The 11,019-nt window shown below is 44.0% G+C and overlaps 1 protein-coding gene across 3 annotated transcripts; it reads left to right on the forward strand.

Moving 5' to 3' along the window:
- The first annotated feature begins 208 nt into the window (after window positions 1–208).
- Window positions 209–10,588, forward strand: DYRK3 (dual specificity tyrosine phosphorylation regulated kinase 3). Of its 3 annotated transcripts, none has more exons than XM_015885304.2 (3): window positions 209–434; window positions 1,201–1,316; window positions 4,417–10,588. In XM_015885304.2, exons 1-3 carry the CDS (start codon window positions 395–397, stop codon window positions 5,986–5,988), a joined length of 1,728 nt encoding a protein of 575 aa, XP_015740790.1. In that variant the 5' UTR covers window positions 209–394; the 3' UTR covers window positions 5,989–10,588. The 3 variants fall into 3 exon arrangements, with proteins under 3 accessions (XP_015740790.1, XP_015740791.1, XP_015740794.1); XM_015885305.2 differs by having other exon boundaries at window positions 253–434; window positions 1,205–1,316; XM_015885308.2 differs by lacking the exons at window positions 209–434; window positions 1,201–1,316 and adding an exon at window positions 3,093–3,210.
- The last annotated feature ends 431 nt before the right edge of the window (window positions 10,589–11,019 follow it).

Here is an 11,019-nt window from a genome sequence, read left to right on the forward strand (position 1 = left end):
TTTTTTGCCACCTGGCTTGAAAGCGTGTTGTTTTAATACAAGAATGGCTGAGTTTACAGGAAAAGAAAGCGAGCTCAGGATAACCCTCAGCCATTATCTGTGGGTCTTAAAGAAAGAGAGAGCTAAGAGAGAACGGCTGAGCGATGTTCCCGGAGCCGGTCTCGAACCCGTGTCCTAGAGGGATGCACCGCCCCGCCCGCAGTGCGCATGCTCATTCCGGCAGCGGGCGGAGGCTCGTTCCTTGGCAACCAGCGGCCCCGCCGCGGCCCGGCAGTTGCGGGCGGCCGCAGCCTGGCTGCCCGCAGCGGCAGCGCTGGACGGCGGCGGTGCGGCCGGAGGTGCGGGGCGGCGGCGGAGGCGAGACGTGGGATGGGGGCCGCCTCCCCCCGCCATCATGTTGCTGGGTAGGAAGCCGGAGGCGCCGCCCGGTGCAGGTGAGGAGGGTTAGAAGGGCCCCTAAGCACCCCGAGGGGGTCGGCGGAACAATGAGGCCTACGTGTGGGCCTAGCTGAGAGGGGGGCCTCCATCCAGGCCCTTGCAGCCCTTTGAAGGGGGGTCCTGAAGCCACTCTGCTTCACTCCTATGTATTTCTTGGGTCCTCTTAACACTGCGTCCTCTTAATATTATAAAAAACTAATTTATTGTGTTTTTTTTCCCTGCCTGTAATCCCCCCGTATCGTTTGTAAGGGATAACCTACTTCCCAGCTAGTCTGATCTGCTCCTTTTTGCATTGCTGCTCTCGATGAGGCCACTTTGGGATTATGTGCTTAATGCAGGGAGGGGAACGTGCTGCCTCCTGTTCCTGGAGGGTATATTTGTAGTTGGAGGGTATATTTGCAGTGTAAGCGTGGATTGAAAAAGGAGAAGCTCTAAATTAAAGCAAAAGTGTCGATCTAAGATTCCTAAAGGGTGTTATACGCTGGTATTATAACACTCTGAATGCCATAGTTAAATGTTATTTAATAATTATATGAGAACCTCCCAAGGAGGCTGTGGATGCCCCATCCCTGCAGGCATTCAAGGCCAGGCTGGATGTGGTTCTGGGCAGCTTGACCTGCTCATTGGCGACCCTACACATAGCAAGGGGTTGGAACTCAATGATCATTGTGATCCTTTTCAACCCAGGTTATTCTGTGATTCATGAGTTACACCCAAACATTTGCAATATGAATTGTCAATAACTGTGTGGAACATTTCCAGCCAGGTTTGGAGACGGATTATATGACTCCTATATGAGGATAGATCAGCTTAGGTACCAAGAGTCTGCAAATGAAGAGCACAGCCCCTCAGGACTGCCTGCCCTCGGAAGATCTAATGTGAGTATTTTGAAGTTTGAGTGGTAATATATGGCAAATATACGGCAAATATATGGTAAATACATGCAAATGGTTGAGGCCTTCTGCTGTGTCACATCTTGTGCTGGTAAGTACATCAGTCCACACACATTTTGCTTTAGCTGTTGCATGTTTCCGTTTCAGCTTCATTGAATCCCAAGGTTTCACTGTTAGGTTTGTGTCTTCAAATGTCTTATAAAAGTTTCTTTCTTTGGAAACTTGGGCAAAGAAAACACTGTCAGAACAATGGAAAATAAGCATTTTGCTGAACAGGATGCATTGAAAACCATCACCTAGTGTAGATTTATTATATTACTAATTCATTTGGTCTTTGCCCTTCATTGAGCAAATACAGTAGCACAGGTTTCCTTTCTCGACTGCATTGAGAAAACAGAAGAAATACAGAGATTTGATGAGCAGTAGTTTTGTGATGGGGGCAAATGTGAGCTCCTAAATGCAGTGTTTCAGTCACAGCATCACTACAGCTGCTCATAACTAAACAGAAATCAGTAGACTGAAATTATACAGTGAAGTGCAAATATAATTATATGGGTGTTTTGTTTCTATAGTGCAACTTATCCTTCATTTGTATGTTGTCCATCACACCTGATGGCTTTTTAAGACCAACTTAAGGGCTGTAGAATGGCCTACATTCACCCTTACATATAAAAAGAGTGCAGTCTCAGTGGTATCTTGCATGCTGAGGTGTGCAGGGATGGAAACTGAGCTCAGCTTTAAAGGAGAAGCGTATGGATTTCAGTGATGCTCGGTTTCTTGCTTTGTGATGTAAAGTTACGTGAGAGCTGAGGATGCCTGATATGTGCAGCTGTTGCTTCTTTTCATCTCCAGCTATAGCAGAGAACATAAATATTTCTGCTTTGAGAATAGATGGGTTTGATTCAGTTTGTGGAAATGACCGATGTACTTTGGAGAATAGTGTAGGAATTGGCTTTGAGTGTTTACTTATAAAACTTCAGCTGAAGTGAGAAGGATGTGAGAGTCTTTAATGTGGTGCCAGTTGTGTTGTCACTGTAATTTCCTGGCTTCTAACAGCGTGTTTTATCAACGACAAAGGAACACTGGGTAGCCTGGGATTTGTAAGAGCAAGCTGCTGAGGGAAAGCTGGTGTTGCTCAGAAGTCATCTGACTTCAAGTCAGATGGAACTCTGTGTGTGTCCTGCTGTTATGTGCATTGTGACAGGCACCTGAGAATGAGAACTCAACCCTTGTTGCTATCCAGGCTGGATGTGGCTCTGGGCAGCCTGGTCTGGTGGTTGGCAACCCTACACATAGCAGGGGGTTGAAACCAGATGATCATTGTGGTCCTTTTCATCCCAGGCTATTCTCAACTTAGGGATGTTGAGCCTGGTTTGGGCTCCAGAACCATCATTTGATCTTTAAGAAACAGTTGTGGTAGGAATATGCTCACAAATTCTATATTGAGGGAGTTAGAAACAGTAAGTATTTGCTGCAAACAACAACACGTTTAGATGGAACAGGGTTTGCTGAGCTTTTGTGCTTTGTCTTGTTTGTTTGTAAGCATGCTGCTTTATAGCGCTCCACTGAATGGTGTTTTTTCTGGCTCTGAAAAATACGCCTTCCTTATCTCAGGGGTTCAGCCAGGCTCCAAGAAAAAGGCGTTTATTCTGCATTACAAGGGCTGGGCTTTGCTTTTTTGCACTCAAGAGTTTCTGGCAAGGCGTGTCTCACAGCACACGGTGGGCTGGGGCTGATAGGGCTCTGGGCAGTGAAACTCAAGAGGATGCGTCCAGTGGCCTCACCGCCCTTCATCTAAAACCAACAGCTGCAGGCAATGCCCACCTTGTGGGCTTATGAGCAAAACACACCGTCTTTGAAGAGATGTAACTTGCTTTCGGTGAGAACATTCACTTCTTTTATTTATGGGCTGTGCTAGGATGTTAGATTTTGTGTAACTAAAAAGGAATTTGGTTTTATTGCTATGGCTCTGCAGGTTTATTTATATTTTTTTGTGTGATTCCTGTGCAGCTATTTCAGTTTTCGGGGATTGGGTTTGGCATGTGTCTCAAATCTTTATTTTTAGATTAAAGGACAGAATGGAAAACAGATGTTGCTACTCCAGTCTCGGCTTCTTCCATGTTGTGTGGGATAAAACAACACCTCTTTGCTGTCTGTCAGCATGGAGCATCAGTGGGAAGAGGAGGGGAGTAACTGCTGTGCAAATCATGGTCTGAATTCCAGGGAGTTCAGCACTTACTTGTTTGAAAATGTCAAACTTGAATCTTCTTCTCGTATTTATTTGCTATTTTTGATGCAAATACTTTAACATATGGCAGTAAGGGGCAGTGGTTACAAGCTGCTGTCAAAGAATAAAAGATATTATTGATTATGAAGGATTTCTAAGTCTGTTTCCTTATAGTTATTCAGCTATTGTGATTCCAGAGGGACTGTGGTTATGATGTGTTTTTCCTCTTTAAAATAGAATAAACACAAAACCAAATGTTTATGTGTATGAAAAGCTTTATATACAGAAGATATATCTTGTCCTGCTGCCATCCTTTTGCTGTCTGTTCAGCTTGGCTGTGCCAGACTAACATCATTTGCTGTTGCTTCTTTGTCTTCCAGTGGCGTGCCTGTCTCTGCAATATTGCTAACACTTCCCTGCACATTCATGTTGTGTTGCTCGTTTCAGACAGGTGCAGATTGCATCTGTCATTGGTTGTGTTTGCTGCAGCCGTGTTTAAAGCTAAACATAGCCGTTCCCCTGGCTGTTTGCTGACTGTGTGCATGCTGCTGGAGATTGGCATTGTATCCTTGTTTGAATGTTTGACTCTCTAGGGTTTACCCTTATGGGCTTAAAAACACATTTGTGCATGCGCTTGTTTCACTAAGTTGCATTCTCTTTGTGCATTTCCCTTCTCTAACATCACTTCTAACTTGAGTTAGCTTAGGTAGGACGTGCAGCATTCTTTATTTGTTCCCAATGGAAATGCAAACCACGCTTGTATTACTGTTTTTATTTGTGATACTGATTTTGTTCTCGGTCTGTGCTTTAAAAAGATTAAATAAAGCTTTTTTTGTGTGTGTGTGTTTCTATCTGTAGGTTTGTAGCACCAAGCTTGCAATGAAGGATCACCCTCTGAGTGGGAGCCAGGTCAAAGTGGAACAATTGTTTGAAGACTCTGGGAACAGAAGAAGTGGTTCCCTTCAGTCTGCAGGAATTACTTGTTCAGAAAGATCTCTTCCTTCCCTGACAAGAGATAAAAGCATAGAGAGCTTAAGCACTTCTAAAGGTGGCATCAGTTCCTCAAAAGCACACAAGGCTATTTCCCAAGCTCCAGAAGAAGCCGTCAAACAGTACAAGCATCAATTATCAGCATATGAGCAGCAAGAGATATTTAACTTCTCTGAGATTTACTTTGTGGGTCCAGCTGCAAAGAAGAGGCAAGGAGTGATTGGTGGCCCCAACAACGGAGGTTATGATGATGACCAAGGCAGCTACATTCATGTGCCCCACGACCATCTCGCTTACCGCTACGAAGTGCTCAAAATCATTGGTAAGGGCAGTTTTGGACAAGTTGCTAAAGTCTATGACCACAAACTCCACCAGCATTTAGCCTTAAAGATGGTTCGCAATGAAAAGAGATTCCATCGTCAAGCAGCAGAAGAAATCCGGATCCTGGAGCACCTGAAGAAACAGGATAAAAGTGGCAGCATGAATGTTATTCACATGTTGGAAAACTTCACATTTCGGAACCACATCTGTATGACTTTTGAACTCTTGAGTATGAACTTGTATGAGCTGATTAAGAGAAATAAGTTCCAGGGTTTCAGCATCCAGCTGGTGCGTAAGTTTGCTCACTCTATACTGCAGTGCTTGGATGCGCTCTATAGAAACAAAATCATACACTGTGACTTGAAGCCGGAAAATATCCTTCTCAAACAGCAAGGGAGGAGTGGAATCAAGGTTATAGATTTTGGGTCCAGCTGTTTTGAGCACCAAAGAGTCTACACGTACATTCAGTCTCGATTTTATCGAGCACCAGAGGTAATTCTAGGAAGTCGCTATGGGATGCCCATAGATATGTGGAGTTTTGGCTGTATTCTGGTGGAGCTATTGACTGGATACCCTCTTTTTCCTGGAGAGGACGAGGGAGACCAATTGGCTTGTATGATGGAACTTCTCGGAATGCCCCCTCAGAAGCTTTTGGATCAATCCAAGCGAGCCAAAAACTTTATCAACTCCAAGGGTCATCCTCGTTACTGCACTGTAACTACACATGCAGATGGAAGAGTGACCCTCAACGGGAGCCGATCGCGCAGGGGGAAAGTGCGAGGTGCTCCAGGGAACAAGGACTGGGTGACAGCACTGAAAGGCTGTGACGATCCCTTGTTCATAGAGTTCTTAAAGGAATGTCTCAGCTGGGATCCTGCCGTGCGCATGACTCCAAGTCAAGCTTTAAGGCACCCGTGGATTTGTAAACGAACACCCAAACCACCCAGCACTGATAAAACCTCCAGTAAAAGGATTTCTAGCTACACGAGTTCTTTCACGGGAATTGGTTCCAAGTTGCCTCCTGTGGTTGGGGTAGCAAACAAGCTGAGGGCTAACTTAACATCCGACGCCAATGGCAGTATACCTTTATGCACTGTGCTGCCGAAGCTGGTCAGCTAGTAGCGAATCATCTTATTTCCAGAACACATACTTTTTATTTTAATTATTTGTTAATAACGTCAAAGGAAGTTAAAGGCAGAGGTTTTTAATGGATTTAAACATTTAAAGGGCTAACTTTTATCAGACTGTTTCTCTTGCAGCGAGGTGCGGATGGCATTCTAGGTAGGTCAGGTCATCTGATGAGTAACGTGGCAGTTTGGCTGCTGTGCTATGTAATAATGCTGTTTTGGAAACCAAACTAGACAGCTTAGGAGGTTATTTTGCTTAGGACACAAGGGAAATTGACTTACAATGTATATTTTCAGTTAATCCCCAAATTAACTTATTTTGGGGAGAGTTTTTACACCCGTTTTCACAAGCACAAATGCGTTATGGGTGTAATGCATTAAGAACTCACTAACTTGTGTCTGAAAGATTGGACTCCTCTGTGCTGCTTTTCCCTCATCTATTCTAAGAATTTTAAGGAATACCTTTGGGTAGAAATGCTGACAAATTTGGTGTTGACATTTTATAGCCTGAATTGTATTTTATTTCAGGAACGCCATGGAACACAGGAGGTGTAGGTAGATGTAATTCCTGCACATGTGCTATTTCCCTTTACAGTCTGTGGGAGGCTGACAGGGAAGCTCAGGAGCAGAAGGAGTCCATTGCAGGCATGGGCAGCTTTGTTTGGGGCTGATGATTCCATGACATGTTTCTTGGAGCTCAGATTAAGAAGCTCTCCCAGGTGTGTGTGTATATGTGTGTGTGTGTTTGCTTGTTGGTGTGAGTTCTAGGTTTGGTTTTGTTGTGTGTGTGAAGTCTATTGAATTCCATGGAACTCTAAAGCATGCCATGCTGGTCAGACAAGTAAAAGTTCTTAAGATGTAGAATATAAGAAGAAAACATGTGTGGAACAGCCCTAATAAATGGAATAGCTCTCCAAAATCTCAGTGTAATCTCAGGAAGGACTGATAAGATACAAAAAAATTCATAGATCCAAATCAAACTGCGTTATGAGATAAATTATTTTAGTCCTAATCATATTCCTTTGGGTCTGAGAGAGATGTTTCTGCATGCTGAGATGTGTAGGCTTCTAATTCCTTTATCTTCCAAGAACATGGGGTGGTGGTGTGACCTGTAACGATAGCAGCACAACTTGTTCTGGTTCTTAGCTCTTGGAGCCACATGGCGTGGGTCCATTTACAAAAACATCTGATCTCTTGCCAGGTTCCTGAATGCAATTTTAAACACAATTTAGAACTCTTATGAAGAGAGGGTTTTAAATTTAATGAGTTTCTCCGCAGCAAGTTTTTAGTATTAAAACAAGGAGTCTCTGGTTCTACAAACAAAAGAAGGATCAGGGTGATTTGTAAGATAAGGTGACCACATGTTCAATAGCAGAGCTGGCTTCTGAGGAGATGGGGCTGAGCTTTCAGCTTCTCCCTATTCTAATTACAGCACTGCTCAAAAGCTGGATGGAGGCGTGGATGGAAAGGCCAAAGAGTGAGAGCCAAAGCCCCAGGCTTCCCACAACTGTTCTTTAAGTGGAGATTCTCACATAGGAGCTTTGCTGACTTCTGTTTTATGAGAGTAAATGCACTAAGCTCAGTAATGCTATTCAAATAGTGTAGTCTAGCTTTTATCCACGTGGCCACGAGCAACAGCAGTGTGTGTGTGTGCTGTGTTTGTTGTTCACTTCACACTAAGGCACGAGTGGTATTTTATGTTTAGAGAAGCTGAATGATGTTTTATTAGAACATACAAGCAGGGAAACAGATTTTGGGGGGGGGAGGGAAGTGATAGGACACACCACCAATGTCAGCAGCATCTCTAATAGAAGGGACACATTTCCCAAAGCCAGAACGTCCCGTTTCCTCTGATTTTCCTATTTGCATTTTTAACTTTCTTTTATTTAAATAAACCAGGTGGGCGAGGAAGAAGGGGAACCTTGTGAGGAGCAGTAGCTTGGTAAGAAAGGTGTGTAGAAAAGGAGCACTTGGCATAGAAGGGCTGTAGAGTGGCAGTAGTGTTTGGAGCCAGGAAGAAGACAGAGTGTTTGTGTTAGGAGCTGTACAAGGAGGAGATGGAATACCCTGTTTTAGGAGCAGCAACCAGTGGCTTGGCTGTAGAATGCTTTCATCTCTAAAATACCCAATGTGGAATGATTGTTCTCCTGGGACTTCTGGGATCTGGTTATGACGAGGCAACTTCTCACATCACAGCTGCGAAGCAACAAATGGAGTCATTAGCTGGCAAAAACGTTGCCTTTTTTACCTCAAAATGTTGTGTTCACCTTGACCTGACTGAGCAAGGTGCTCTCTGTGAGCTGCACATGTTGAAGAATCAACCTTATTTACCTGGGACTACTCCTGTGTTTTAAAATCACACAGTTAACTGTCTTGCTAATCTGTTCTATGTAGCCACAGCAGATGAGAAGGAAAAAGAAGCAACTTTGGAAGATTTCTACTATATTGAAAAGAGGTTCTACATAACCCAGAGCTCTGTTTTCATTTACTAAGCCCTGTGTTCTTTATGCAGTATTTGCTTTCTAAGAATAGCGTGGCACAGTGTGCCCGAAGTGGAAGAGCCCTTCAAGGGAGCTCATAAATTCAGTGTCTGTGTGAGCTGAGTTCTCATACCTGCAAACACTTCCCTTGTTGAACTCGTGGTGGGTTCCTATGGGAATCACACACAGCCACGCTCACAGGGCTGGAACACAGGCTGTGTTGTTAACAGTGTCGTTTATCAATCATGGATCTGCTTGCAGTGACAGTCTTCAGTGAGATGATGTCGAATCTCAAGTCCACATTTGCTTTTTGAGAAGCTGAGCACTATAAATGAGGTCCGAGGTTATCAGAAGTGCATCGCTTTCATTACTTGTAATACTGGTTAGGATGTTGAAGTGATACAGTGCTGAACTCATCTAAATAGATGAACGCAACAGTGTTTGTTTTTGAGGAACCTCTTTGTTTTACCAGCACTCATGAGGTTCCCCTGCACCCTCAATTGTGTTCTCTTAGGAAGTTAGCACGACACAAATGCCAATTGCTTGGGTTTCTAACCAAACATCCATCACATTTCTAGGAACTATAATGAAACCACCTGGACTTGTTTGTCGATGCTCCTTATGATGTTTCTTTCTGTTTGACTACTCGTTATCATTAGTCTTTGTGTTGGAAGTAACGCGCTGTGTTCATCGTCCGCGTTTTTAGCTGTTTGTTTTAGCAATATCTTTTTTTAACTATAAAACAAATGATAAGGCAGAGCATCTGCCAGATATGCATCGCTTTTACACCGGGGTCCAAATACCACGTGGCTGTTTCAGTTGCAAAGAGAAACTTGTTTCTGTTTGAACTCAGTGATGTGGGATGTGATGCTGCAGCCCCCAAAGCTGGTTTGGGCTCTGCCTCCAGTGGGCTCCTTGTTAAGGTTTGCTACCCAGTCTGACCTGTCTGAATGGGAGTTCTGCTTGTCTGCTAAGCTCAGAGCTCAGAACAAACCCCTCTGTAAGGTTTGAGGTGTGTTATGCAGTCTGCCATTGTTTACAATAGCTGCGAACTAATAGGGCTTCCGTGCAGGTGGAAGCTGTTGGAATTAGGAATTTAGCGGTAGAGGTTCTTTGCAATGGTCATCTTTGAATCTACCTCTGAAATAAACCTCGGGTCCTTTTTAAAGGGATGTTCACTGCAGGCTGCAGCTCTATTTTGTTTCTTTTTAAACACTAATAGCTGTTTTGGCTGCGAAACGTCCACATGATGATCTCAGCGATGTCTTACTAATCCTACCCACACAAACGAAAGGCTGATTGTGCGCTCGGATCTGGGCTGAAATGATTGACACAAATCCCCCCCTGCCTGCCAAAGTTTAATGCCGGTATGGAAGCGAAGAGCCAAAATAACATGGAAAGATCTGCAGCGCTTCTCTGCGGTACCCAGCTGGGATGGAAAGCAAACCACAGTGAAAGACTTCTCCTTAATTCAAAGAGCTTGCAGCTTTTCCATGTGTCAAGCACTAGGAGGCTGTGGGTACCCAGCATCTATCAAACTGGACGTCATGGTTTTATATCTGATGTATATCGAAGATACCACTTGATTCTTGTTATTTTTTTTTAACTTGATATGGCTGCATTTCCCATGTAGCATCAAAGAGCCCCAAACTCTGCCAACACTTTGTTCTCAGCTCCCACTGTCACATTTAGACCTTGGGGTCAGCAGAGCAGTCTTGCATGGGTGAGCATCGCTGTGTTCATAGGGAACACAGGCTGCAGCCCTGCAGGAATAACCCGTGTTCCCTATCCATAGTACTGTGCCTTATTATTTTACCAGCCTACATTCGTCTTGGTGCAATGAATTTACTATTCAGGGTTTCTTATCCTTTGCAGCTGTCCACACTTTATGTCGGTGTGTGTGTGTGAGGAATTCACAGGTTAGCCTTCTTATTGTAAATACAGTGAGGTGGAAATGTAGGAAACACTTTAAGGTGCATGTGAATATAACCCTGTGAAGGAACACTTTCAGTCAGTCTCAAACTCTGTATCTAAATGTGACGGGCAGATATTTCCTAACGTTGTACTTCTGGTTGTTTTTAAAAGCAAATAAATGCATCATTTTCTTTAGCAGCAGACTGTGAATTCCTGAAAGAAGAGCTTGGTTTTAATCTATTCCGGATCGCTTCAGTGCTGCTGTAGTTTGTGCTACCCTCTGTGTCTAAGCAGAGATGGGCAGGAGGTTTTTGGCCTCGACGTGGTGATTTCAGTGCCTCTGTGCTGATGGAGAGGAGTGCTCCGATGTGACAAACGTGCTGTAATTAGAACGTCCTGAAGTTTTGCCATAACATTGGTTGGTCATCACTTTCTTATTTAGCCCGGTGGAGATCTTTTTAAAGCTCAGAATCCTGCTTATCCCTGGGCTGCGTTGAGAAATCCAGCGGCAGCCACTTAAGGAAGATTTGCTTTTATTAGAAACCTATAAATGGGTAACGTCCCGCACACCAGTGGATATCAGAATAGTTGGGAGGTGAAGTCATCCTGCCATAAAAAGGTCTGGAGTT

This window comes from Coturnix japonica, chromosome 26 (genome assembly GCF_001577835.2).
Source record: "Coturnix japonica isolate 7356 chromosome 26, Coturnix japonica 2.1, whole genome shotgun sequence".
Taxonomy (NCBI): Eukaryota; Metazoa; Chordata; class Aves; order Galliformes; family Phasianidae; genus Coturnix; species Coturnix japonica.